The sequence below is a fragment of the Ixodes scapularis genome, unplaced genomic scaffold (genome assembly GCF_016920785.2).
Source record: "Ixodes scapularis isolate PalLabHiFi unplaced genomic scaffold, ASM1692078v2 PGA_scaffold2__306_contigs__length_199485367, whole genome shotgun sequence".
Lineage (NCBI taxonomy): Eukaryota > Metazoa > Arthropoda > Arachnida > Ixodida > Ixodidae > Ixodes > Ixodes scapularis.
This window is the reverse complement of record NW_024609857.1, coordinates 103,623,452-103,650,584: the sequence shown is the minus strand read 5'-3', so window position 1 is coordinate 103,650,584 and position 27,133 is coordinate 103,623,452. Positions and strand designations below refer to the sequence as shown.

The 27,133-nt window shown below is 45.5% G+C and overlaps 1 protein-coding gene across 1 annotated transcript; it reads right to left on the bottom strand.

Annotated features, from left to right (window-relative positions):
• Window positions 1-7,482: 7,482 nt before the first annotated feature.
• LOC8031220 (interleukin-1 receptor-associated kinase 4) lies at window positions 7,483-26,313 on the bottom strand. The gene is made up of 9 exons (XM_002404719.5): window positions 25,882-26,313; window positions 25,654-25,814; window positions 25,477-25,572; window positions 20,256-20,469; window positions 19,798-19,912; window positions 19,103-19,221; window positions 16,155-16,398; window positions 11,086-11,238; window positions 7,483-8,326 (listed from the first exon to the last, which is right to left on the bottom strand). The coding sequence occupies exons 1-9, from the start codon at window positions 26,085-26,087 to the stop codon at window positions 8,270-8,272; spliced, it is 1,365 nt and encodes a 454-aa protein (XP_002404763.4). The 5' UTR covers window positions 26,088-26,313; the 3' UTR covers window positions 7,483-8,269.
• Window positions 26,314-27,133: the final 820 nt, after the last annotated feature.

Sequence of the window (27,133 nt, the reverse complement as noted above, 5' to 3'; positions counted from 1 at the left end):
AGAGTCCCGCTCACCTCTTTCCCCCTTGCTTTTGGCCTTTCGTGTTTTGAGCAGCATTGCACTCGAGGCCGCCGCAAGGCAAGCGGTGCGTTCCGCGAGCACTACGGCCGCCGTGTCGCCTCCGATAGGTCGCGCGGCAATGGCACACACCCAAAAGAGGAAGAACCTTCACGTTTCCTAGAACAGATTACATTCCCCAGGAAGTGAGCGGAACGATCGAGGGTCCACTTACACCAAGACAATCCAATTGAAGGAAAGAAATTACGTTGGACGGTAGGATGACACCTACAAGGTTGAACTCCTGGATCCCGCAGCCGCGCTATTGAGTGTGGAAGCCAAGGCATTAGTAAAATCCTTCCAGACGAACAGTCGAACCGGCATCGTCTACCAAGCGAGGTGTCTCTCACCTCTTCCACCTTGCTTTCGGCTTTTCCCGTTTAAGCAGTCCTGCACATGGTGCCGCCTCGGGGCGGTGTAATCCGCGAGCAACATCAGCGCCGTGCCGCTGCTGAAGGTCAAGCGGCTATGGCACGCACCCAAAAGAGGGAGACGCGTCCGGATTTCGGGAATTCTTCACAAAAACCAGAAAGCTTATTCTCGACGAAGGGGTCCTGCTGGGCCCGCTTCCACCGAAAGAAGTCAAAGTAAGAAAAGTACGCTAGACGGGAGTGGTATGTCTCTTGTAAAGCTGTTTCTTCTAAAAATAGTGTCGTGCTTCTCTATTCTTATATTTTATTTGCCTGCTTTGGCTTCCAAGGACGGATGGCTGGCTTGAAAGGACGGATGCTCCGCGTCCATTGCTAAAGTGCCCGTAATGTGCGACGTTAACTTTCCTTTTGGGAAACCACGACCTCTGCTTTGCGGACTGAACTCCCCAACCCCCCCCCCCCCCCCCCCCCGGCAGCTTTTTTTTTTTGGGGGGGGGGGGGGGGGCAGGCAGAAATTTAAGGGGGGCGGCTGCCCACCCTTGCCCCCCTGTAGAGCCGCCCCTGGGCTGCTTATTACAAAACTTGACCAGTACACGCCGCTTCGCGGCGTCCAGCCGGCAACCCAAGCCCCACTGTCCCCGACCGCACCTCCGGAAAGGGAATCCCATACCATTTAGTTCTGCAAAGTTTCGTCGACAACATTTTTTTTTCAGTGTTTAATGTAAAAACAAGATGTCGTAAATATCGCCAAATGCCTTGACAAAACAAAATGTTTGAGAGAAAAAAAAGGTAGGCCCACCGCTGACACCTAACCACCATGCCAACGGTCGCCAGGCTGACCCGGCCTAAGAGCCGCAAACAAAACTGCAAAACTTCCAAGAGCCGCGGAAGCAAGGGGGGGACTTTTGTCCAGACCAGAGCAATACACGAAACTCGAACTACTTCCAATCTATCGGATTCAAAAGCAGTCCAACTGTACGTAAGGCAGCAATAGCGCAATACTACCAAATCGCAACCTGCATTTCGATTTAAAACGCGTTCCACTCCTCTTTTTGGGGAAGTGCTTGTGTGACCGGGAGGGAGGCGGGGGAGTCTGTCTGTCTGTGTGTGTGTGTCGTGGGGGGGGGGGGGGGTTATGGGAGGGAGCCGCGAGCCGCACTTTATCAAGTGAAGAGCCGCAGCTTGGCCACCCCTGCACTATGCTATGCCACCTTTTTTTTTCCTCCTTTAACAAAAACAAGTTTATTTACATATTGCAGTTACACATAACATGCGTGGACACTTTTACATGTTTAGTCATTCTATTTTGAGGACAGAGAGACACAAAGAATGTTTTTTTGAGGACAGAGAGACACAAGGGGGATAGAAGGGTAGGAGAGGGCATGACGTCCGCCGCGTATCCTCCCTTGATGCCTCGCCTCTTTTTCATTTTCTCCTTACCCTCCTCACTTATCAGGCCAACGTGACCACATCACGTGATCGTAGCTAGGCTTCGATCTGATAAAACCTACCAGACGGAGCGTGCGCAAGCCTGCATGGAATCCTTTTAGAATCAACCATCCATCTCACACGTGACAGGTCACGCGCACCGATTGCCAGAGAGATCTACGGTCACGTTGGCCACATCTTTTTAGCTTTTTATGACTAGGCTTCACTAATATTGCATTGTGCCCCCTCCTAGTACTGATAACCTTGATTACTCGCCATTTAGTCAATGGCTGCTTCCATTGAGATCAGCGGCTGCTTCTATCGAAATGTTTACTCCTGTCTCGCTATTTTTTTTTTTTTTACTTTCGAGCGCTGGTAGGTTTGTGAAATTGTATTGCGTGATTCACATACGCTTCCGATAAACATATCCAACTTTTGGTTTTCCTATATGCGTTGTATATTAGTTATCGGCTTTCCCAACCGTTTAGGTTGGTTGAAATCTAGGAATATTTCTGTACCTCGTCGGGTGCTGTGAATTCATTTGCAAAGTTTCTCCTGGTAAAATATTTAATTTATGGGAGCTTGTTACGTTCCTTATCACTGGTTTTTCTACAGTTCTGTAGCACACTTCATGTTCTTATGTGTGAACCAAATACAGTCAAACCCGTTTATAACGAACAGTAGGAAACACTATGATCAGTTCGATAGAGCAAGTAATTCGATAGAGCAGAAATCATTTCCAACGAATTTCCACGATCCATTCGTTGTAAGGCGAGAGATTCTTTTCCTTTCTCATCTCTTCGCTTCCGCCTTGTAACAACGTGCTGGAAAGTTTTTTTTTTTTGCATGCGTGCAGAGTTTGTTTTTTTAGTTGATCTCTTCTTCTGAATCGCTTATCTTCGTGGGCAACCATTATGGGATGAAAGTTTTTTTTTTTTTTTTCTCTGCGTGCGTGCAGGGTGTAGTTTTTAGCTTTCACCCCTTCTGAATCGCTTCTGTATGCTCAATTTTGTTCGCAACTTGAGCTTCTGGAATTTTCTTTGTTTCCCATTTTTTTTTTTTTTTTTTTTGGGGGGGGGGGGGAAAGGAAAGGCTAGAAGACGATTGTTTGTTGCTTTTTTGGAAGCCTTCCGGGGGGGGGGGGGAGTTCGATATAGGCAATAATTCGCTGTACGTGGGTTCGTTCTAAATGGGTTTCGCTGTATATATGAGGGAATATCTTATGAAATTGCCAGTTGTAGGAGGCAAGTGGCATAGCTATAATTGAAATAATAGCTTCTTTAACCCAAGTGGAGCCAAATGGTGCTGACACTGACCTCTTTGAAGCACAAGGTGAAAATGGTAAACTTTATAGCTGAGTGATCACATAAAAGGGCTGGAACAGAAGTATTCTGACTGACCACTTGGGTCCAAGTGGTCTTCTTGCTGTAACCACTTTGGTCTTCTGACTGACCACTTTGAAGGGAAATGGAAGCACTTGGGGCCAAGTGGTTTTCTGACTCCAACCACTTGGGAGGCAAGTGGTCCGCAGTCCAAGTGGAACCACTTTAACCAAAGTGGTTTTCAAGTGGAACCTCTTGCTGGCAAGTGGGACCACTTGCAAAACCACTTTGAATTTTCGCCTGGGCTGGTTAACAGCCTACTGTCAGAAAAACGTTTTTGCTCGCGCCCTCACGAATCTAGTTGCTACAGTTGCTCACTGGACCGTTGCCTTGCCGCAATCAACCCCTAGCCGGCCAGAAAGCATGGGAGCCCCAGTTAGCCCCGCCCCTGTCCTTCCGTTGCCGGGCGCACTGGTCCCTGAGTTGTTTTGCCTCCAGTCTCCTTTATGTGCTGCCATTCCCTTCCTTCGTGGTATTCCTCTCCCGCGGCAATCGAGAGGAGCCACCTCAGCCTAGACGTGAAGTAGTCCCATGTCCGCCTAGTGTCGGTGTGACATTTCACCATGGCAGTGCGCGCCAACCAAACGGCCTGTAGACCCAGCAGGACGATTGCCGGGGCTCCTCCGAGGTGCAAATACTTAAAGGTTATCCACTCGACTTCAAAGTCCTGTCCAAATGCCACCCCGAGTTCGTCCCAGAAGAGGTACGCGTTTGAGCATTCGACGAAGACGTGTTGTATCGTCTCACTCGAGCCACACAGGTCGCAGTTCGTAGACGGAACGAAAAGAAACCTCGCGTTCAAGGTGGAGTCGGATGAAGTCCGCTTAGAAAACTCGTTGCAAACATTCGTTTTATACGAGTTTCGCGTAGTGCGTATAGCCATTTCCGGCCGGAGTGCACTACGGAGTGCGTATAGCTTTACTCATCAGGGAATGACTCTATCGCAGATCGGAGCTTAACACCTACTTCCTAAAGCTCTGTAGTACCAGACATGAAGTGTGCGAGTTGAAAGACATGTCAACTCAAACTTTAACTCTTGTCCACCTTAATCCTGCCGACGAGTCGTACGGAGAGGGAAAAGTAAGGATTTTTCATTGTTGCCAGTAGAGTCGCCTTTTGGAACTTCTGCGGCCAGCGTAATTTGAGAATTCATTAGCACAAGAGAAATTTTATTTTCATAAAATATTTTGGCTATCAGTTGATAAAGGATTATTGAGACTATGGAGAAATCATGCACTCCGAGAGTAATTCTGCAGATGTGTGTGCATCTATGCATGTCAGCTGATGCTGAAGCAGTCGTGAAAGTATTTTGCTGAAAAATCTAAGCGCACTTTCTTTACCTAAAAGTAACCCGTGTATCAAAAATAGCCATAACCAAAGTGTTCTATGGTACCACGCCAGGACTGCAGCTGAAGACCATGTCACCTGGTGGCACCACGTGGTGATTATGGTAGAGCACATCCTCGTAACTACAGCAAGTTATGCATAAATGGGAGAGGTCACACAAGGTATAGATACAAATTGTACTACTCCTTATACACCGACACGCGGGCTTGACGTCACGGCGCTGCGGCGGCGCTGCGATCGCGCCGGAGCCGGGGGGTGTGGGCAAAAGCGCGCACGTTTCTCATGGGCGTCATAGCATTTCAGCATGCCGCGAAGCTGTCTTGCCCTTAATCTCACCGAAATGTGCAAGAAAAGTAGCGGAGTGAGCTTCTACATGTTCCCGGCAAACTCTGAAAGGCATAGAAGGTGGATAATATCCGTGGATCGAAAATTATGGTCGCCTTGCGCGCGAACGACCGTTTGCGCGGCAACCACTTTCTTGGAGGCAAATGCGGCTTCCATTTCAATCTCCGTCCCGAGGCTTGCTTATGTGCAGGGAAACCGTCGTCTGATCGAGACCACCCGGAGTTTGTTGCCACGGTGTTCGCGCACAAAGCACCGGCCAAGCGCTCGTCGGAGGCTCGCAACGCCCGTGCTACCAAGCAGGAAGGGATCGGCAGCAGAACGGCAGTGTTGTAGGCGTTACCGAAAAAAAGTAACGAAATACGTTACTCGTTACTTACAAATGAAAGGTACGCGTTACTGAGCTACGTTGCCTAAAAATAAAATTAACGCGTTACCGCTACCGATAAAAAGTAACGCACGTTACTTCTGCGTTACTTTTTAAATTAAGATTTAAGACGTTTTACGGTTTTGACGATACAGGTATGCATAAGCTCATATATCAAGAAACATTCTGTTCATGCAGAAACTGAACATAATTACTCTATCTCTTCTTACGGTTTCACCCAAATACTCACGAGAAAAAAACGCAAAGAAAAACATAGCTTGACGCCTAAAAACACGGAAAAAATTGAAGTGTAATTGTAGTAACGAGTAACGAAACTACGTTACTTGAAATAGTAACGTACGTACGTTACCAGTTACTATGTCAAAAAAGTAACGAGTAAGTTACTACGTTACTGAAAAAACTAACGCGTTCCTGGTAACGCCGTTACTTGTAACGTGTTACCGCCAAGGCAGCAGAACGGACAAAGCGTTACTGCTTGTCATGCCTTGTGGTCATGAGAGTAGGAAGAATAGCATACCTTGACTTGAAGACGCTGTGTGCGTTTATTTAATTAATAAATACACTTCCGCGGACCCACAGTCTGCTGATTTCGCCGGCAGTGCGGAAACCGAATCGAAGTAATCGTAGGCCTCGAGAGACTTATACGCCTGCTCCGTGTCGGCCGTAAACCGGCTGGGCGAAAGAACTAAATAAACGACGACGTGAGCCGTCGACTTCGGTGGCAGCAACTTCACGTCGGAAGTCCAGCAGGCCTTGTTTACGGCGTACGGATCCTCGTAGGCAACGCCGTCCACTCACAGTTTGTCTCGATACCGCCGCCGTTCAGGCTCGGGTAGCGAGCTCAAATTGTCGGCCATAGCATTCGACATGCGTTGCCAGGAAACACGACTCACAAATAAAGCTAGAAGCGTCTCTACAACGTCAACAACGAGCGCACGCCATACAACGCAATGGCGAAAACACGGAGAGCCGGGTTGCTTTTGCCCACATAGCTACCGCGCATGCGCGGCCTTCCGGCCGTGTTGGTAAACAGAGCCGCTCCGCGTGTCGGTCTATACTTATGTTCCCTGAGGTGAAAATTATGCCGGGGACACTGTTTGTCCTGGTATAATCCATAGATCTGTTTTAGCAAAGTTAATAGAAGGAATAATCTTGACCTGCACACATGATTGATGATTCTTGATCTATAAGTCACAAACAGGCTGCTTGCATGTTTTAAAAAAGCTTTTTCTGCTTTCTCAGAATTCAATTTTTTGTCACACAAAATATTTTGCTCATAGTATCTTTCTCTAAACTTTGAATTTTAATACTTTTATCAGGGTTTAATACTCGATAAACCAGAGTGCAGCAAAACTAATACTTCTGGAAAATGTTACCTAAAATATTTTCTAATTGGCAAAAACTTTAATAACTCATTTCTAATCGTTGGCAAGAAAATTCAGCTCATGACAACTTTTTCTTTTTTTTTTAGAATGATCCTTAACTTGTAATGGTGGTTTCGTTGTACTTTCAACTCTTTGCAGAGCATGATGATTTGTGGCATTTTTTATTATTGATATCGTAAAACAGTTGGGCGGAAACATTTGTGATAAAGTTGAAGCTTTCTTGAAAACTGATATGAAAACAATCACTTACGTTTGTGCTCAGAATAAACATTTATAATAGATGTGGAAATTTAAAATAAAATTAGCTTGGAAATGACACAAAAATGTTGAAGACCAAGCTCACCCCTCACTGAGAATACGGCCATTTTACAATAAGCGCCCACGCCTGAATTTTGTAACATTAGGAAAATACACAAAGGGCATATCTTTACATAATGTTGACCTAAGGAGCACCCATTCCCCAGTTTTACATGTTTATCTCCAAAACTTGAGTGGGCACTTGCTCGGGACTTTATGGCAGTGAAGTCTTGGCAAAAGTCATATATCAAAATTAAATGCATAGCTTCTGGAAAGTTGGGTTTAGCAGAATTGCACGCTTAAGAAACTTGACTTGTTAGCCCTTGCTAATCTAAAACCCTTGCTAATCTTTACAAAGCATGCCTACCTGTGGTGTTATGGTTATCCTTTATCAGTCTATCACCAAACAAATTCTTCTTGGTCAAAGGTGAACGGCTGAGGAAATGTGTTGCAATTTTTCTGGAGAAGTTGCTTTTGCTCCAGTATCATTTGAAGAGTCCAGGTTTATTTGCTACATTGGACAAGGTTGACAAAATTCTGGCTCCACAGATATCAAGCACAATTTCAAAGAAGCTTGAACCATCAACAGCACTAACAAACATTCTTGTTAGAGCAATGACATGATATAGTCCATCATCCAATTTGAAAATGGTATTTTTGTCAACACCATCTTGAGATTGCGCAGACATGCAACCTACCAATAGAACTTATTCGAGGCGTGCAGCGTCTGCAGCACCAAAAGGAATGTCGGGAACGCTAGGCACAACTGGTTCTAGCAGACGACAAAGCCGACCTTGGAGGCAACTGCGAGCAACTCCAATACCCTCTCACTCTCTATAATGTCCGATGGCGGACGCTGTGGTACAGGTCTATTAAGTTGCAGGGCTCTTTGGTAGAAAGGAGATTCCTTAATGCATAGAAACCACTTGCACAGCATATCACGAGAATAAACGGAACACAACATAATCAGCACACTCTCCTTTGTTGAGCACCACAAAAATGGGAGCCACCTGCTTCCATTTTGGGACTTCTATGTGAAGAAGAACGTACCAAAATGTTCATTATCTCATGAAACAAATGAAAGTCAAATTTTTTTGGGGGAAAACTTTATGTAAAGGTGTTTGCACCAACATCCAAAAATACTGCAACATTTTAGGCAATAAATGAGTTGCACACAATTAATGGCATACAGATCTGCCTGAAGAATTTCAGACTTTTAGCCAAAAAGGACAATTCGTCTTGGAGCATGAAAACATCCTGAAATGTTGCCTCCTAGCAAGCTGGCAATGCAAACATGATGTTATGTAGTTCCAGAATTCGCTCATACACCTGCAGGAAGAAAAACAAAAACAGTTCAGAAAGATTTTTAGAATATTTTTTTTTCCAATGCTGTGGGTGAGCTTTACTTATTCACATATTATGCACATGCTCCCCCAAAACAATTTACTTTTATCTGCAGAAATAGACTATGCAGTGCCGTATAATCAGTCTTAGACCAAACATAGTGCTAGCAGTTCGGACCAGATGGCAGTTCAGAACGAACCATTATCTTATTAAGAAGTTGCAAGTGATTTTCTGAACAGTTTCTGAAACTCAATGGAAAAATGGGGTCCATTCCCAGTAGCTGACTCCATCCACCTCCATGTATCTGTGGGCTCAGGGGTGTGGGCTAGCCCACACCAGCTCGGAGCACGTGGAGCGAAAGCTTGTGCTGCAGAATCCAGGGATCCTGGGCTCAATCCCCATCCCTGCCCGTTTCAATCTGGATGAGCATCGTACCGGCGTACAGTCGTGCATCACTACTGCGTGGTGCACGTTAAAGACCCCAGGCTGGCAGTTGTACTAGACTGGCTAAATTGTTCATCTACAGCTGAGACACCAGACGCCTATTGGGGCTGACTAACTTCCAACTGTATAAACATACATACACACAAGACAATTACTGTGTCTATTTAATCGATCCGGAATAAATCGTAGTAACTCTCCTTAGATGAATATACATAGGTGCTTCGCACTTGATTAGCAGGCTTAAAGGGCAACTCCGCTCAATTCCAAAAAATCTAGGCTTGCATGTGATTCCATTTCACAAAGCACTACTAAACAGCTCTACATCTTCGGATTTGCGAAATGTGGAATAATATTTGTGTAATCTTAATTTAAACATCAGCTGATACCGAAATTGAAACTTCGGTTGCGTCAGGCAACATTGGTCTCGAGTTGTCAGAGTCATGGCCACGTCACGTCGAACCACGTGGTCTTGTGACGTTCGTGGGGGCGAGGTACAGGACACGCGACGCGGGATGGCCCGGGGGAGACGGGGAAGGGAAGAAGACGAAAGAGGAGAGGGGGAACGAAGAAACAGACCGATAAGCGCGCAAGGCAGCGCAAACTAGCTCATCCGCGTTACGGTGATCACGTGGACGCCGTTGAGCCAACAGCAAGAGGAGAAACCCATGACGTCATCGTTCAATTTCGCTCTGAGAAGTAAAAACAAACAAAATGTGAGAATGACGTAGTCATGCCTCTGACGTAGTGGTTCAACGTTTGCCGCTCCAACTCCGTCGCATTAGGGAGTTTTCGTAGATTGTTTGCGCCGTCCCGCAAGGCCCTCGCAACCTGCTACGGTAGCGGGAACTCCACAGTCAAGGCTATCGGCGCGCAGGCGCAGTAGCCACTTCTTCGTTGAGGAACGCTTAGCAGCGGGGGCAGCGCGGTCTACGAAAACTCCCTATGGACTGCGCTGACGATTGCGCCTCACGTCGCAAGCTAGAATTGGCAGATTTCGGCGACTTAGCTCATTTGAAAGTTTGCTGGCCAGTTTATTAAATATATAGACGTAATTAGATCGTAATATTTGACATGGGGTCTTCCTATATGATACTGAAGAGGGCCGCATAGTTTCCTAAATATCAAAAATGAAGCGGAGTTGCCTGCTTTGATGTTGACACAACTACATCGGTTCAGAATTATCTAAACAAACACAATACGGTAGACCACAGGGGCCAGTAAACAAAAATACTCCACTAAATTTAGTGACTCGAAAAAAGAAAAGACGCTTTTTGGTTAGTTTTGGCACAATATTTGCACTTGGGAGCAGGATGGCATGGCGAAAGTGTATTGGCACACAATGGCACGATCGGTGTTGCACTTTGACCCCTGTAGGCTTCGTCGGCTACCATTTTCCCATTGAAACTTTTCGAAAATTGCCCACAACTTTTGAACCGGATAATGGCAAGCTCCGAAACTTTGGCATCTGGTCCGGACAGCTAGCCACTACATTTGGATGAAAGCTGAGCATTCAGCAATGCAGTTTATTTCTTGGGGGACACCCTGTACATATTTGCACTTCTCAAAGACTGCCAATGCAAATTCTGTCTCCGAGATGCTGCCACCACATCAGCTCGTGTGCACTGGGGTCTTCTTTTAGAACTATCAGTATGTGAGTATGTGCCCCAGGTTTATGGAAGCTAATGACCACCATAAAAAAGGAAAAAAAAAATCTGTCATGGTAGTGAAAGGTTGACTCCCTGCTAAGACTGAAGATGCATACACTAATGACTGAATGGGGTCTAGCATCTAAAGTTGACGATAACAGGATACAAGATGAACATGATTTCTTCTTTGCACAATAACAATATAAGCAAGTCAGGTGATGCAGGTACCTTCAGCTCTTTGCCTGAGCAACCACAAGAAATGTGCTCACGATACGCATCAGCATGTAGCAGGCAGCAGAAAAGAACACAAAGCTGGTGGATTGCCTAGAACCTCTGCCAGCGACTTTCATTGCAGCAATTATGATTCTGTAAACCTCTCAATATAAATGTATTCTGCAGATTACTATCACCAGGGGCAACATGAGCAGTATGTTATGCTACATCATGAGGCTCTACACCACCTGACTTTCAGGGGGTCATACAGGTCTTTGGGACAAATAATTCAAGGGTCTAATTTCTAAAATAAAAACAATATGTGTAGCTTTTGCTTCTAGAGCTTTCGTTTTTGTAAATGTCTTACTGCGCACAATACAGAATTCATGAATTGTGTCCCGCCCTTGCACGAAAGCTGCACTAGTGAAAGAAAAGCATTACCGGCTGCATAGTTGGCCTCCTCCGTTTGTCTGGGTCAATGCAGCTTTCTGCGAGTTCATGAACCTTTCTTGCCAGATCCATGTTCCACTCTCCTGCAGACTCATCAAGGGCCGGCACAATGTCATCAGGGTGTTCCTCACTCAAGTAGGACAGCTAAGGAAGCAAATCAAAATGTGAGGAAGTTACGGTTGTTGTAGCTAAACAGAGTAACCAATAACAAAATAAGCTATACCTATAGACCGACACGCTGTTTACAAACAAGCTTGCGTTTGCCCACACCAGGTGTGGGTACTGCGCGTGCGCAGAAACCAAATTCGCGTGAAGTGAGGCATCTGCGCATGCGCAGTGCCGTCGACAGTGCCATCGCAGCTGCCTGACGTCAGGGCCGCGTGTTGGTCTACAGTCGGTGACAGATCAAGAACGAGGTGGTCGCTCCTCCCAACTCTTTCCACTTTAGCAGAGTGAATGCTGGAGTGGAGGCAACCTCCCCTCCATCGTTCACTCTGCTGAAGTGGAAAGGGGTGGGAGGAGCTTCCACTTCGTTCTTGACCTGTCACCGACTATAGGATTCCATGTTTTCTGGTTTTGTTTTAGAGCGCAGCTCTTAGGGGCCCGTTCCCGGCTTGAGCGGCGTCGCCGTAACCAAGGTCATCCCAAGGTCACGTGACCCCTCCCAAGGTCATCTCAAGGTCACGTGACCCCAAGATGACCCCACGTGACCCTTTGAAGGTCACGTGACCCCCAAGTCACGTGGTCGCCTCCCCAAGGTCACGTGACCCCCGAGGTCACGTGACCCCTTCCAAGGTCACGTGACCCCCAGGTCACGTGACCCCTCTGAGGTCACGTGACCCCCCGAGGTCACGTGACCCCTCCAGGTCACGTGACCCCAAGGTCACGTGGGGGTCACCTTTGGGGTCACGTGGCCTTGAGGTCACCCCCAGGTCACGCCTCCCCGAGGTCACGTGACCCCCTCCCCGAAGTCACGTGACACCCCCCCGGAGCATATTAAAGAATGAGGGGAGGAGGAGGAGAAGGGGGAGGGGTCTACCCTCCCCTCAGTACCCTTCACTCCTCCTCCTCAAGAGCTGCGCTCCAATTCGGCGTTACAGGGATTTGTAAACGGCTTTCACTTTTTTCGTTAAATTCGTAGGGTGTTTTTCGAAGTTTTTTTTTGCTGAAAACTTGGGGTTTATTGCGAGTTTATTTTGGTTAGATTCTCAATTCTTTAAAATTCGAAGCTTATTTTACTGCATTCCAAATTTTTAAAAAGTGAAAAGAAACAAAAAAATACAATGTCCAGGTACCATTTTCTCTTGTCTCGAAGGAATCTTGACGAGCCTTTCGCCAGTAGTTCGAAATTTCACAGGAAACTGAAGTGGTATACCCTCAGGACCATTGACTGTACAGCATCTTATAAAGCTTATTTGTAAAACACCGTCTCTTTAGCTTTTTATTTTGTTGTTGTGACCTTAAAATTCCGAGTTTTTCGGATAAATCCGAATTGACGAAAAATTTACCACCGAGTGCTTCAGAAACAGAGGTGCAAGCTTTGGCTGCAGTAGAAGTGGCTCACCTTGTCCAACATTTGCAAAACTACTCTATGTACTCCACGACCCCCGAGATTGTCGCTTTGCGCAAAGCTTTCCCTGGCCGCTTCTTCCATTCTTGACCGTAATGGAGGAAAATGGCTTGTGGTAGAGTGCCAACTGCTTTCACAGCAAATCGCTATACTCTGTTGCAGGTTAAGAAAAGCAGGACTTTCCTTAACCTGCAACAGGAAAAGCAGTACAGGACCTCTTGCAAAGCCCTCCACTTTCCAATTCAGTAGAGCGTTCACTTTGCTAAAGTGGTAAAAGTGGAGGGCTTTGCCTTTCTGTCTGCTTTTCTTAACCTGCAAGAATGTATAGTTTGGCTCCAAGATCGTGCAATGTCGGCCTTTTAAAGTTGTTACTTTACTACTTAATTTTTGTAGCGTCGCAGTATTAAAGGGGTATGGAAACAAAATGTTAATACATTTATTTCCTTGTTTAGATGTGGTCTATGTTGTGCTGACCGCCCAGAAACACTAGCCTAGACCAGTGTTTCTGGGCTGCAGGCAGAGAAGTCAAGAAAATTAATTTTGAAATGAATGAATAGATTTTAAAATTGCGTCTGGTGGCGGTCTGTGAAGCTCCATTAAAATGCCATCACGTCATGAGTTTCTAAGAAGCAGTGCCAGTTTGCGGCAGTATGGCTCTCTCGTGGAGTTATTTAGTCCTGAATGTGGCTTGCCGGAGAGCGTTCATAATCTGAGACTGCAGCCAAAGCTACAAGTGCAAGCTAGCCCGCGCTCCTGGTTTTGAGACATGCATTTCTAGAGAGAGTGCTTGATCGTTCTGCGGAACAACGCTTCAAAGCAGCGAACTCGAGCTCTCATGGCTGTGGCATTGGCTGGAGTCTCAGCTCCACAGTGCTTCTGCAACGTGCATTCAACACAATCAAGATTGCCGTTCTTTGCAGACGTTAGGTAGGAGCTTGATCTGAGGATGTGGGGACCTCCGTCAGGCCAACCATACGCCATTGTTGGGTACTGATGGTCATTTCTACTTACCGGTTTCCTCGAGCCACTACTTCTGCAGTGCGAAACTACCATGGTGAAGCGAAAGCTCACGGCACATAAAATACCGGCATGGCCGCTACTGACGTTACGGGCAAGCTATGTATAGGCCATAGGGCGTACAGCCCTTGGATATTACTACTAGGCGAGATTGTCACATGCTGATGCCACCAAGCGGCAAGGCTCGCAGCTACAGTACCGTTGACCGTGCGAAAGCTATTGATGTCACAAGCGCAATACGGATTGCGCTTTTCGCTGGCCCACTTTGAAGCGAGGGGTAGAGAGCTCACGTCATTTTGTTTCCGTACCCCTTTAGGAAAAGTGGCTTTTGGCCACTGGTACCGTGCAGTGCCACTCGTTGCCTCGGAGGGATCACGCACTTGGAACGCAAGCCCCGAGGCTGAGCGCACGGTACTCCGCGAGCAGTGATTTTCTCGTAAAGCACTGCCACCTCTGGGTGGCACATTCCTTCTACTGGGCAACCAAGCATTTGTAATGGCTGTGGGAAGCTTTGCTCACTGGTAAGAGATATTTCAAATATAAGCAAAGGACATATCAAGCACAGGCCCAAGCAAAACTTCTGACCACCACCCCCCCCCCCCCCCCCCCCCCCCCGACCTAATTGAAGTGTTTCTCTGCGTCGGCTGCTTCTTTGAGAAGCCAGTGCAATGCGGGGAAGCTTTGTGTGTGTGTGCCGGTGTGAAGAGGCGAAGCTTGACGTTAGAGTGCCAGCGCAAAGCAGTCGACGAGAGCAGCGTGGCTGCTTTATAAATGATGGGTTCCGCCGGGCCCTTGTACTAATCCTATACTGCTCCGTGAGATCAAACAAGGGCCTACCCCCCCTTCCCCTCGAGGGTGACCAAAACAGCTGAGTCAGCTCTTCTTTTCCTTCAATAGTGTCTTTTGGTGTTGGTCGTCGCTGGGGGCGTGTCCCTCCACACTTCTGGCTTCACCTCTGGTGGCCTCATGTCGCTTCCAGAAGCTTCCTACTTTCATAGGCCTACCCTACCATAGGCTTGTCTGCTTTTCTGCTCTCGAGCCTAACAAGCATCCATACATATTTCTTCGTAGTTTTCTCTAACTTATGGAGGGGAGCTTGTTGGGTATTTTACGGATTACGACGCATTTATAAATGGTAATGCATTGTATAATTAGTGCTGCGAATATAGATCAGCTAAAATATGTGCGAGAACCAAACTACTTGTATTCCGAAATATGAGCTCTTAGCTTTGGTGAGCTCCTCCTTATGATTTCGTGTTTCCCATAGTAATAATTAAAAACGAGTGGGTTGGTGAATAGATATGAATACTTGAAGTGGTAAAACATCGAGGGCGAGGCCAGAAACAGGACTTCTTTCAATTTTTACGTGGGAAAATCCTTCAAAGGAAGGATTACAATTCTTGGACTTACAGTTGCATTCTCATTCCTCAGGTCTTTGTTGGGCCTTCCAGCAGAGATCAGAGAAGCTAGTCCTCCCTTTCACCAGTGCTCACTCCAAGTCAGTTAAGCATGGCATAGTGAGGCCACTTTTCAAGTCCACACCCTTCAAGTCGTGTGCGCATTTCTTCGAAAGTAGCCTCAAGTTGCAGCATCATAGGTTGGAAAAAGCAGGCTTTCCTGCAGACCTACTTCGTTCCACTCTTGAGAGATTCATTCTCAGCCCACAACTTCCGCAAGCTTTTGCCAAAAAGAAAGGTTGTTTTGCTGTGATTCCCTACATGCACGAATCCGCGCACCGTGTAAGATCTATCACGTCCAAGTTCGACACAACGTGGCTTTTTAAACACGCCAAAAAGTTTGTGAAGTGTGAAGAGAGAATGGTTTATTCAATCCCGCTAAGCTGCAGCAGTCAGTACATCAAACAAACTAGGAGGTGCATTAATTATTGACTCAGAAAACACAACTTGCAAGCATCAAAGGCTTCAAATGAGTCTTTTCACCCAATCGTCGTTCACAGCCGTACGTGCGATAACTGTACTCCTTCTTTCTCTGATACTAGAATACTGGGCAAGCACAACAACAGATTTGAGAGAGAAATCATTGAATCCTTTGACAAGGGGACTGTCAACAACATTTCTTTACCTTCATTATCACTGGCAAAGACAGGTTGAATTCTTAAAACCAGAGATGACCAGATTACTGATACCTCGTCGTGACGCCAGCGCTTTTTAAAGTTCTATATTTATAGCAAATTCCCTTTCTTTTTTAACAATTTTCTCCTATCCTTTTTCAAGAACGTTGAAACCTTTGGGGGGCGGTTTTATATTTTGTGCCATTCTATGTTGTTGGTCATGAAAGAAGTCCTGTTTCCATCCCCTTCCTCAGTGTTTTATCCTTTCAAGTATTCATATTGCTTCCTATATTTTTCGTGTTCTGGTATACCCACTGACCTTTTGTTGTTAGCCTTCCGCGGTACAGGAGGGTCCCCACCCCGACGCCAACAGAAATCGGAGTACTGAGATTCCCTACTCACAATGTCTCTGGCATGCCCTCTACTGGAAATATAGAGTGGCAGTGCAGTCAGTATCTCCATGATGACAACACCAAAACTATAGGTGTCCATTTTAGGGGAGACGACGCCACGGAAGGCTTCTGGAGCCATGTAAACTGTGGTTCCAACAATTTCTGTGACGGCGGTGGCGTTTCCGGCCAGTACACGTGTGAGGCCAAAGTCCCCCAACTTGGCACTCCAGTGTTCATCCAGCAGCACATTTGCACTGCGAAAGAGGCAAGCATGCAACCTACTTTAGGACTTCTCAATGGATGCAGAGGACTGTGCTCATTGTCACTAATTTATTTTCTTAAGAAATTATTTTAATAGAGAGATATATTTCTTAGTTGAATTAAAAATTGTATAGGCTTGGTGCTGCTGGCTTGGTGGTCCCCAAGCCAGCAGGTTCACAAAGTTTTTCATTAGCACCTTCAATTTGCTCGAGATATTCAAACATAAATTCATTGCACAGAGTCCATTTTGAGCTCAGGGACGACACTGAAATACTTTATAAAGCTTTAGAGCAGTAAATTTTTTCTTGCTTATTTATGTGCATGAAGTTTTTAATGCTTGCACTCATGCACCCTCCTGCATACCATTTAACGGTGCAAAGGGAATAAGTATACGCAAATAAGTAAATAATTGACTATATATGGTTGGATATATGTTTGATGCGTTTTATTATATCAAGAAGATCACAGTTTGTCTGAAAATATTAAAAATGGTTCAAACAGAAGCAGCTAACCTCTTTTGTAATTACATTAACAACTCAGATTTTTCGAAGCTGAAAAGGTTTACTATGTTTAATAAAAAAAAGATACTGTAAACGACTTATTTTTTGCAGGCTCAATACTTCACGATATAGGTCAAAGCTGAAGTTTTGGAATAATTCGTGGGTTCTAATTTTCATGATGCAACGGGATCTTAATATAGATTCCAATATGTTTACAGTTTACTGGAATTGTTTGCGGGACCTATTTCTCTCGAATTGTAAGCAATTCGCAAAATTCGCGAAAATTAAGTTGTTTACAGTATGTCAACCTCATGAACAATGCCCGTTTGTATTCTTCACTGTAATGCACATGGAAAGTCAATAATTACAATCTTTAGACCATTCCATTTAGCGCTCTCTGGGCGGCACCATTTTGTTCGACAGCAGCGTCCTCTCCATACATCCGGGAAATTCAGCGGGTTCGGCGGGGTAAAACGAGAGAGAGGGCACGCGCCCGACTCTGCTAGCAGACAACAAACCGGGAGGTTGCTATTCTCCATCTTTGGGCTGTATCGGCGGGCTTTACGGAACATCGAACTCTCACTCGTGGCTGCCATTGTGAAGTGGTTGGCATTTCTAGAATAGTATATGGCTACTCCAAAATCAGCCTATAGCTCTCTGTTGTTCTATTTCGGTAAATGATTAACTAGCATTTCTTTTTTCCGTTGCTTAAATAGCAGTTGAGCCAGCTGGCAGTACTACCCTCAACTACTGCATGTATTGCGGCAGGAGAGCACATTTTTATTTATTATTTCAGACTTCCACTCATGGTCGCTAAAGGCCTACACCAGTACAAACTTTGTATAGTAAAAAAGGTACAGCAACCGGATTTACTTTTTGCCGAAGAGACCGGCCAATCTGACACAGTTTTCCCTATTTTCTTTTTGCAATTGGACAACAGCGCCATTGGACCCTGTTAGTCTTTTTATCTAGCATAGTATTACACGATAACTGGCATACCAAAATCTGCGCATCCGCGCTCGGAATTTCCAAAATGACGCTATTTTAAACAGGGTTTTTACGCCAGCCGGATGCTAGGTACAGCCCACTCGGCGGAGCAGACGACAATGATTGAGAGGGGGAGGGCATTTTTTTTTCTCTATTACCCTCTCTGCTGTGACCCTAATGGAACGGTCTATAGAGGAGCCTAGCAAATGATGAGGCACCAGTAATGTTGGGACTCAAAAATGGGAACTGTGCCGAGGCTCTGAACATGTGATTGCCATCAGCCATGTCCCAGCATATGTCATGTTCTTGAACCCAAATAATATCTCTACCTCATCATTTGCTGGACTATACTTTTGTAAGTCATAATGATCAGCCCCCATAGGAGCTGTGGGGAAACAGATGCACAGGCTCTGTTCAGAAAAATTAAATGCCTCTTCAAATAAATACAATAACACATTTCAACCTCAGCCACAATGCTGCACGGATCAACAAGAGAGCCAACCAGGGAAGAAACTGTTTTAATATGTTCCACACTGCCTAACTGTTTGGCATTCAATTTAATATTATCCGCAAAACTTTACCTTTGTAGTAAGTTTGCTCTATACCTAAAATTCACTTTCATCACTATGTCCTTGGGAGTGGCATAGCAAACTGTTTTCCAATAAAATGGACACTCTCCAGAGTTTGCCTTGAGAGAGATAAAGGGTGGAAGGTAGAACAGCATAACATATAGAATTTTGACCTTGTCCATATACGGGTAAGCAACTGAGGAAGAGGAGGCGAGAACGCCACAGTGCTGAGCTCCGACTGGAATGATTAGTGGGTAGACACAAAGCTAAGCTGCCTTTGTCTTTACTCACTGTTGACATGTGTATGACCACGAACGACGAATGCTGGCATTCAAATGTGTTCGAAGAGTGAGTAGAGCCAAAGGCAGCTAGCTTTGCCCCCACCCACTAATCATTCCAACCAGAGTTCGGCGCTCTGACACACCCTTGTCTCCTCCTTTCTCTCAGTTTCTACCTGTATAACTTAGGCATGTAGCTGTGGGGAGGGCAAGGAGGCCTGGCCCATCTCACAAAATTCTCCAGTGTTGCTGGCACCTCATTTTCCCCCCATATCCTCCTCTCCCCCCCCCCCCCACTCCCCTTTAAGAAAGAAAAAAAAATCCTGGCTATGTGCTTAATAGTGGAAGAAAACCTCTGAATACCTTTTGACATCCCTGTGAATGAGTGGGTCTGGTGTGCGAGTATGAAGGAAGTTGATAGCAGCAGCAACTTCTGTCAAAATAGAAATCCTTTTTTCCCAGTACATAGGAGCTACATCATTCTGTAACATATTTGAGAGACTTGTATCAATATTCACAGCAACGATGCTCATTGAATGCAAATTAGACAGCACATCTTCAAAGTCAGCATGATGCCTCATGTTGCATGTAGAGTATGCGTGCACGTTGCATGCATACTTCGCTTCAAGACAACTTGGCAAAGGACGAAAGCTGTGGCCCCCATGAGTCAACTGAAATGACAGATTGGAGCACGTGATCTCTCCACAGGAAGAATGCATGTCAATGATATCTTGTCATGCGTCTCTCTTCAATGCTCCGATTGGCATCCTGGGGTCGCACTTTTCGCCCTTTGCCATGTTATGCTGCAACGGGGTCACATACGTGAATTACAACCATTAGAAAGACTGCATGCAGGCACTTTGGCTACACTGGTAATTCACAAAGTAATTCACTAGAAACAGCACAACACAAAGAAGAATGACCAACAGGCTTCTCACATCCTAAAAAATGGCATCCTATCCAAGCCACACCCTGTGGAGGTCAGAATCGGTTAGGTTAGAGGCAGAAGCTTGGTTCCTGCAAGCTTTCATAACTACTTTATAAGAAAAATGCTTTACCTCTCTCGCAAGACACGACTGTAGTGAACCATATTCCATAAACTTGTAGACGATGCAACAGTGCCTGCTGTCATTTGCAACACCGACTAGCGGTAGAAGGTTTGGATGTCTAAGTCTAGGGAAGAAAGTAATTTTTATTTACTCATCTGTCAGTATTCAGAAGCAGTCAATGTTGCTAGATACTGTGAGTTGATAAACTCTCATTGATGTTTCACAGCAGAAGCCAGTTCCCCTCTCCCCTAATGTTCACCATGATATCTAAATTGCCATAGTAAATGTGTTCTAATGTATAAAGAAAAAAAAAGAGTGACACTCTAATCAATTGGTGATGAACCAGTGTAGAGAGAGAGAGAAAAAGAGTGAAGGTTTTGGGGGCGGGGAGGTACTCATTGGAAGTTTACTAAGTGAGTTCATCTAATAAGAATGAGCAATGTAAAGGGAAGAATATTTATAGTTACCTTCGTAGCAATTCAACTTCTGACAAGAATTTATTTGGGAATGTTTCCTTTAGGCACTTCACAGCCACAGTCGTGCCATCTGGCAGGGTTCCCTTGTAGACAATGCCAAAGGCACCTTCCCCAACCTTAGTATGGAAGTTCCTGGTAGCCCTGACCAGAACAGCATATGGAATCTCCAGTGCATCACTGGACTCTGTGCTGTTCACATCTGGAGCTGCAAATGAACAATGCAAGATGTCCCTGCCATTGTTTCCCTTCACACTTTTTTAATAGCATTTCCGTCATTGTAGAGCGTAAAACAATGTTCAATATGGACCTAGAAGTAAATATCTAATCATGCACAGCTGTTTCCAAACTTCTATGCAGTCAATGAAGGTTATTTGCAGCATGCATAGGCTTACCCATTTTCAAATTTTCGATGTGAGGCATACTAGAAAATTCAAAGACCAAGGTTGAACAGTAAATAGTATTCTGCAGAAGTTATTCAGGTTCTGTCAATCTGAGATAGCATATAATTCACCTGGACAATTATTTTCATTGTGTTTGCAGAACAATTGTAAGAGCTTGCTGTTGCTAAAATCTGACATAACTTTGCCTACACAAATGGGTACTAGCATGTGTAATATTCAGCTAGCAGATAGGCTGAAAATTGCCCGCCGAGTTGTCTTCTTTAGATTAATTTTTTATTGAAAAACACCAAAATGCATACTCACAAGCCTCATATTAAAAGATTTGAGGCAGTTCTGAGGTCATACCTGACAAAGCATTCATATACAAAATATGTTTTTTGGCTCGGTAAACCTCGGCATGATCGTTAATGCACCGAGACTTGTATCTCTGCTCTGCTGATAGCCTATACCAGCCAATGGAAGTGATGACAGCATTGCGTGTTCTGGTGGATGGGAATGAGCTTATGTCCCACTCAATGTTGGGGGATTCGGCAGTTGTAACGGTTTTTGCTACTAAAGTTTTCAACAAGTTGCTCCTGTCAAAAACTTATTTTATTGCCACATGCTATGGCATCAACTGATGAACCTTTGGCTGCTGTTTAAAGAGCAACCTGAACAAAATGGCAGGACAAATCACTGCCCAATAACATAACTACACCTTCATTGGTGTGCTCATATCAATAAATTTCAGCTGCGTTTCAGATTTTGTTGTCTTCGTCCGTTTTTTTATTGTTCCCCATCTCAGGGTCTACAAGATGTCATTCTGCTCATTTTATTAAAAGTAAAGGTCCTTTATATGCAACTTGTTTGGCGTGTCTTCTTCTTGTCCTTGTCTGTCCTTTACGCTTTAGATATTTAGCAGAAATTCAAGCATGTGGCAAACAAGCAGCATGTGCTTGGGACTTCGTAGCAAATTGCGAGGAGCGTTAGCTATCATCATACAATGGTTTCAGATGCACTCGCCCTTGTTGCGTGTAGATATCCCGGAATAGACCTTTCGCTAAATTACCCAAGCATCAAAGAGATAATGTTGGGAACGTAAGCACACATGCTGCGCGTGCTCGCCTTCCCTATAGAAAATATTCAAAGTAAATAACCAAAACAAAGCATCCGTGAAACATACATGCAAATTGCCACTTGTTTTAGATTTTTGCTTTCAAACAGTTAGAGCTGAAGACGCCAGCATGCGCAGTGCGTGTACCTACATTCCCGGCATTCTTTTTGATGCTTGGATAATTCGACAGAAGGTCTATTGCTTTCAAATATCCGATCGTGTGGGTTCCCCACCGCCCCCGAATTTCTGACCAGAATCCTTATACATAGTAATGAATGCAGCAGAATTGTTTTCAAGAGAATACATAAAATTCTGTGATGTAAAAGCAACAAGGGGAGTTGTCTACTTTTGTTTCATACAAGTAACATTATGCTATACCCAAATGCAATTTTCTCATTCCCCCCCCCTCCCCCTCCTCACATAAGAGACGAATGTACAGCTCTCTATGCCAGTCGCAGCTCGGCATCACATGCTTAAGATAGGCCAATCATGAACCTGGATTTTCCCCATGGTTTTCTCCCAAGGGCAAATCCCAATGAGTGGAGCTACACGCACTATGTTGTGCACCTTGACCGGCAATGGCCGTACGCACGACACGGAGAGCTCACACCATTTGGGTCACACTTTTCAGACGGCGCGTGTATCATTGGGGAGCGTGTTAAGCCAGCGTCCCCGCCAGCGCTCACATTGCTTGGCGGTGACAGTGTGCAGCTGCGAATTACAAAAATATTAAAGGGAGGTGCAACGATTTCCGGACTTCGGTCAAAAATTTGTGGAAGTTTCCCTCTGACACTTCTGAAGTAAAGAACAGAAAACCGATTTTGCCTGCGTGTCCTAGTGGTGTAAAAAAAAGATAAATATTGGCATTTCTGGTGCCCCTCAACAAACTCCTAATCTTCAGTGTCACACCTGGTCGCACTCCTAGTGACGTAATTCGCGGTGCGGAGTAGGTTCCTGTAGGCTCTCTTAAAAGACGCTTCCTGTCCCTCTCTCTACTGACATTAGAAGGCGTTATGCTGCAGCTTAGAGCCTAGCGAGGTCACGTAAGCTTCTCGCCATAGTTCCTTTGGCTGCCACTCGCGGCTATAGGAGGCGGAAAAAGCTAGACTTCTGACATAATGGGTGTAACAGCTTCAAAAAACAAGGACGATGAAAGGAAGAGACACGACAGGGCAACAGCTGTACTCGCAACTGAAAGGGTTTATTTGAAAAGGAAAAGAGAACACATACGTCAGTACCAGATAACACAATGTGCAATCAAACAATACGTGGAGGGCATATTGTTTGATTACACACTGTGTTATCTGGTACTGACGTATCTGTTCGCTTTTCCTTTTAAAATAAAACCTTTCAGTTGCGAGTACAGCTGCTGTCCTGTTGTATCTGTTCCTTTCATCGTCCTCGTTTTTTGAAGCTGTTACACCCACCATGTCAAACTTTTACCAACTCGCCAAGTTTGTGGGTGTGTGTGTGTAACACCTTGTTACAGCTCGACCTTGTCTTTGCAATTATGCAGTGGAATCGCAACATTTTTTAATGAAGGAGATGTTTTTGCTATCCTCCGGGACACGATAAACAACGTAAAAATGACGAGATGCAAATTCTTTTAATCTTAAAATCGTTGCACCCCCCTTCAACCCACTTGGCCCCCCCCTCGTACACGCCGCTTCGCGGCGTCCAGCCGGCAACCCATGTCCCGCTGTCCCCGATTGCACCTCCAGAAAGGGAGTCCCATACCATTTAGTTCAGCAAAGTTTCGCCGACAACATTTGTTTCTTTTTTTCAGCGTTAATCGTAAAAAAGAGATGTCGTAAATATCGCCAAATGCACTAAAAGAAGCTATATAAAAAAAAAAGAAAAAAAAAATCTTACACTGGGGATTGAATTTGGGTCTGCTGCGTATAAAGCAGACACCTTCTGCGCCACCGCTTTGGAAACCTGTTGTAACTAGAGCACTATATTACTCCTACAGAGCAGAGTAACGCAATTCTTTGATCTGCGTGTTTTGATGACAACATGGCCGACAGAGCAGCTCGGCGCGAGTCACTTGGTACTCAGGGTTCCAGGAGGCGGCCCGCCCTATGGGAGAACACATGGAGATCGACGCAACATGGCTGATTAAAAAATAAACGCCGAGTTCACACTTTTCTAAACTAGTCTGTCGTGAAGTTAGTAAAGCACTAAACACTTTATTAAAGTTTTTATACTATCGGATGCATGTGAAAATTTTGAGAAGGCAATGGCGTTTGAAGCAGACAGTTTTTGTACGCAGCGGAGGTGGACTTTTTGGGTTGGCCGGAGTGGGTCGCGTGAATGGTGTGACGTCGCCGCGTCGTCTGTCGCATGATGCCGCCCAGGCAATTTTTAAAAAAAATTACGTCCTTACGTGGCACACAACTTAGCGCTAATTATTCTAAAATGTTCCTTTCTTATGTTAAAAACTATTGTCGTTCTGTAGATCACCACAATATTGAAGAAAACAATTTTCTCACAATCCCCATGCATTTCTGCCCGGTGTTGGAACCTCCTGGCGTTTGCCGTTAGTCGCTGAAAGATGGCGTTCTAGATTGCGCTACTCCAGAGCCGTATATGTAGAGAGTTTGGCCATTCATTGGGAAGTATTGGAGACAAATGAGGAGGCGCCGTTGGTTGAAAGCGATGCTGGGCGTGTTCCAGGGCGTCTTCAGAAATTCAAATGTGGCCAATCAGAAGCCGGAAATAATACCCTGGCGCTGGTCGCAAGAAACAAACTTGATAAGTGCATCGGAGTAACTCTCGGTGACTGAAAATATGGTGCACGTGATGTTTCAATCACGGTCATCCAAAATCATGGTGGAAGAGTGCGACTAGCGGAACGTTCGACATAATCCGTACGCCAAGTGCCGAGGGCCGGAAATCTGCCGTCCGAGCGGTCACACTCTGTCCGAGCAAAACAGAGTTCAAGCCATGCATTCATTTCTTACATCTTTTTGTGTGATCATGATCGAAACATCACGTGCATCCTATTTTCAACCATGAAAAGTTACTACATTTATCTCTTACATACTTATTAAAACGACCAAAACTGTTTGTCGCTACCACCGCTAGGGGATTCTTATAGGCTTCTGATTGGCCACAAGAGCATGCCAAACCCTCTTTCTGCATCTGGCACTGCACGCCCTGGCTCTGCCCGCACCTCCCATTGATTTAACTCTGTATACACGGCTCTGCACTACTCTGCTCCGAAGGAGCTATATAGTGCTCTAGTTGTACCTATTCGTTTTATAGACGCTTTACACACGCGCCAGAATACAGCCGCCATTGCTGACCTTCTCTTGTTTTACCGAGATACCGAGCCACTGAAATTGGCGTGGACGAACCTCCACAAAGGCCAATGCTGGGGAGCAAGACAGAATAAAATCTAAGATGTCAATAACCTGGCGTGCTATGGTAGTAATGAAGTGAACGTAATAAGGGGAACAAAAACCGGAGGTCAGTTATGGCGGCGCCCATGCACTGCTGCTGCAAAGTGTCTATACGAGTTTCGCGTCGTGCGTATAGCCATTTCCGGTCGAGGTGCACGACGTAGTGCGTATAGCTTTACTCAATCCCAATACGCCTCCCCTGTCATATGCAAATTGTGTAGGGCCAGAATTGAATGCCGGCGAAATTATGCTGCACAAACGCAGCATCATTGTCGTTGCTGTGGGCATAAAAGTATACCACACCATATACTTACTGGAATCGGTGACAGACTGGGGCGGGGCCGATGGCTCCATATCAAGTTGAGATAGCAATTCTTGGACAGACTCATCACCCTCGTCCACAGGCGCCTCTAGAGTGAGGGGCATGGCAATACAATTATTGTGTCCACTGTCCTAACGGGTGAAATGAATATAGCAACGGGAATACATACCCTGAAGCACATCGGTCGCTATGATCGAAGCAGCACGGTACTGTTCAGCTTCTTTGAGTAAACACAGCAGATCTCGTATTTTAGGACGGTTGCGTCCAGTTGTACTCCACGACTTCAATATTTCGTCCGTGCGGCTCCGTCTGGTTTCGTTTTCAAGAACCCTAAAGAGTACGAGAAAAGTGTAACTTTAGATCGCCCGTCGTCGAACTGTCTGTTGCCCCTGGTTACCAAGCATGATCGGCGTTAAAGAGTTTCCTGTCGGAGTGATCTGGATGCGTGATGAGGTAAAGTATTTTTTTCCATCCATCGCCTGCGTCCAGAAGGTTGACGAGTAGCGAACGCGCTCGTCCGGGAAGAAATCTGAGCTCGGTGTCTGCGGTGACCACACTTTCAGCAAAAGTTCCAGTGTCGCACGTTCCTCCGTCACTCTCCATCGCTAACTACGGTGACCGTACGATGATATGGGAGAGCTTGAAGAATTTATGAAGGGATGGCAGGACATAACAACCGATAGAAACTCCCCTTCGCTACGTGCCGACCAGTCCCGAGAGAAGATAACAAGCACAGCACCCAAAAAACTTTCCGCGCTTTCCGCACCACGGCCCGCACGGCCCGCACCAAGCAAAACCGCCCTCAGTACCAAGCCAAACGGCCGAACCAAGCCAAACCAGCCAAACTAGAGCAGATAAATAGATAGATCATGCAAACTGCAACTCTCCGTACTAGGTGGTAGCTTGCGCCCCCTAGCCTTACTCTCGGTCGGAAATGGTCTCAATTTCCTTTCCCTTCACTCCCAAACAAAGAATTATTAATTTATGTGTGATTCCGCGCCTTCCTGGGTATTATTTTTAATCAATACTATAACATTTTCTTATTGGTACAATTATTTTATTATTGTACCGATGCCGCGTGGCCAATGTAACTGTCAACTCTGTCAACCATTCTTGGCCGTCGCCGTCGCCCCCCCCCCCCCCCCCCCCCCCCCCTTTTTTTTTGTTGTTTTGATGGGGCAGTTCTGCATTTGAGAAAAAAAGACTTGAATTGCGTTCATTTGACCTTTGAAATAACAGATATCCCAATTATGTTTCAATGCGACGCGCCGGAGGGCCATAAAGCAATTTCAAAATAGGGCTGCACCCCCGCCTCCCTAGCCTTGGGCAGCCAAAATATCCGTTGATGACGTCACGTACAGCGACTGCCTTTCGCATTTTTTCGCGTTTAGCAATACTTGCGTAGCTAATGGTTTGGGCATTTGGGTTCACGGGGTAAAAATACACTAGAATTCACTTCTACCTCATTTTTTTTTTCAAGAACCTCCGTAGCTTCCTTTTAATTCACGTCTCCTCAAGGAGACGGGTTTATGAGGATTCCGGATTATAAAAAATACCACATTTTGCTTTCAATTCCTTTCTAAGCCTCAAATGGACAGTGGCAGGGTATTTATGTTCACCAAGGTTTTTATTTGTACATGACATATGAG

Excerpts from the sequence above, each read along its gene's own strand:
- LOC8031220 (XM_002404719.5), bottom strand. The coding sequence starts at position 26,087 with ATGGAGAGTGACGGAGGAACGTGCGACACTGGAACTTTTGCTGAAAGT. Across the intron at positions 25,573-25,653 it reads AGCGACCGATGTGCTTCAGG|AGGCGCCTGTGGACGAGGGT; the intron begins GTATGTATTCCC and ends CCCTCACTCTAG. Across the intron at positions 8,327-11,085 it reads GGAGGCCAACTATGCAGCCG|GTGTATGAGCGAATTCTGGA; the intron begins GTAATGCTTTTC and ends TTCTTCCTGCAG.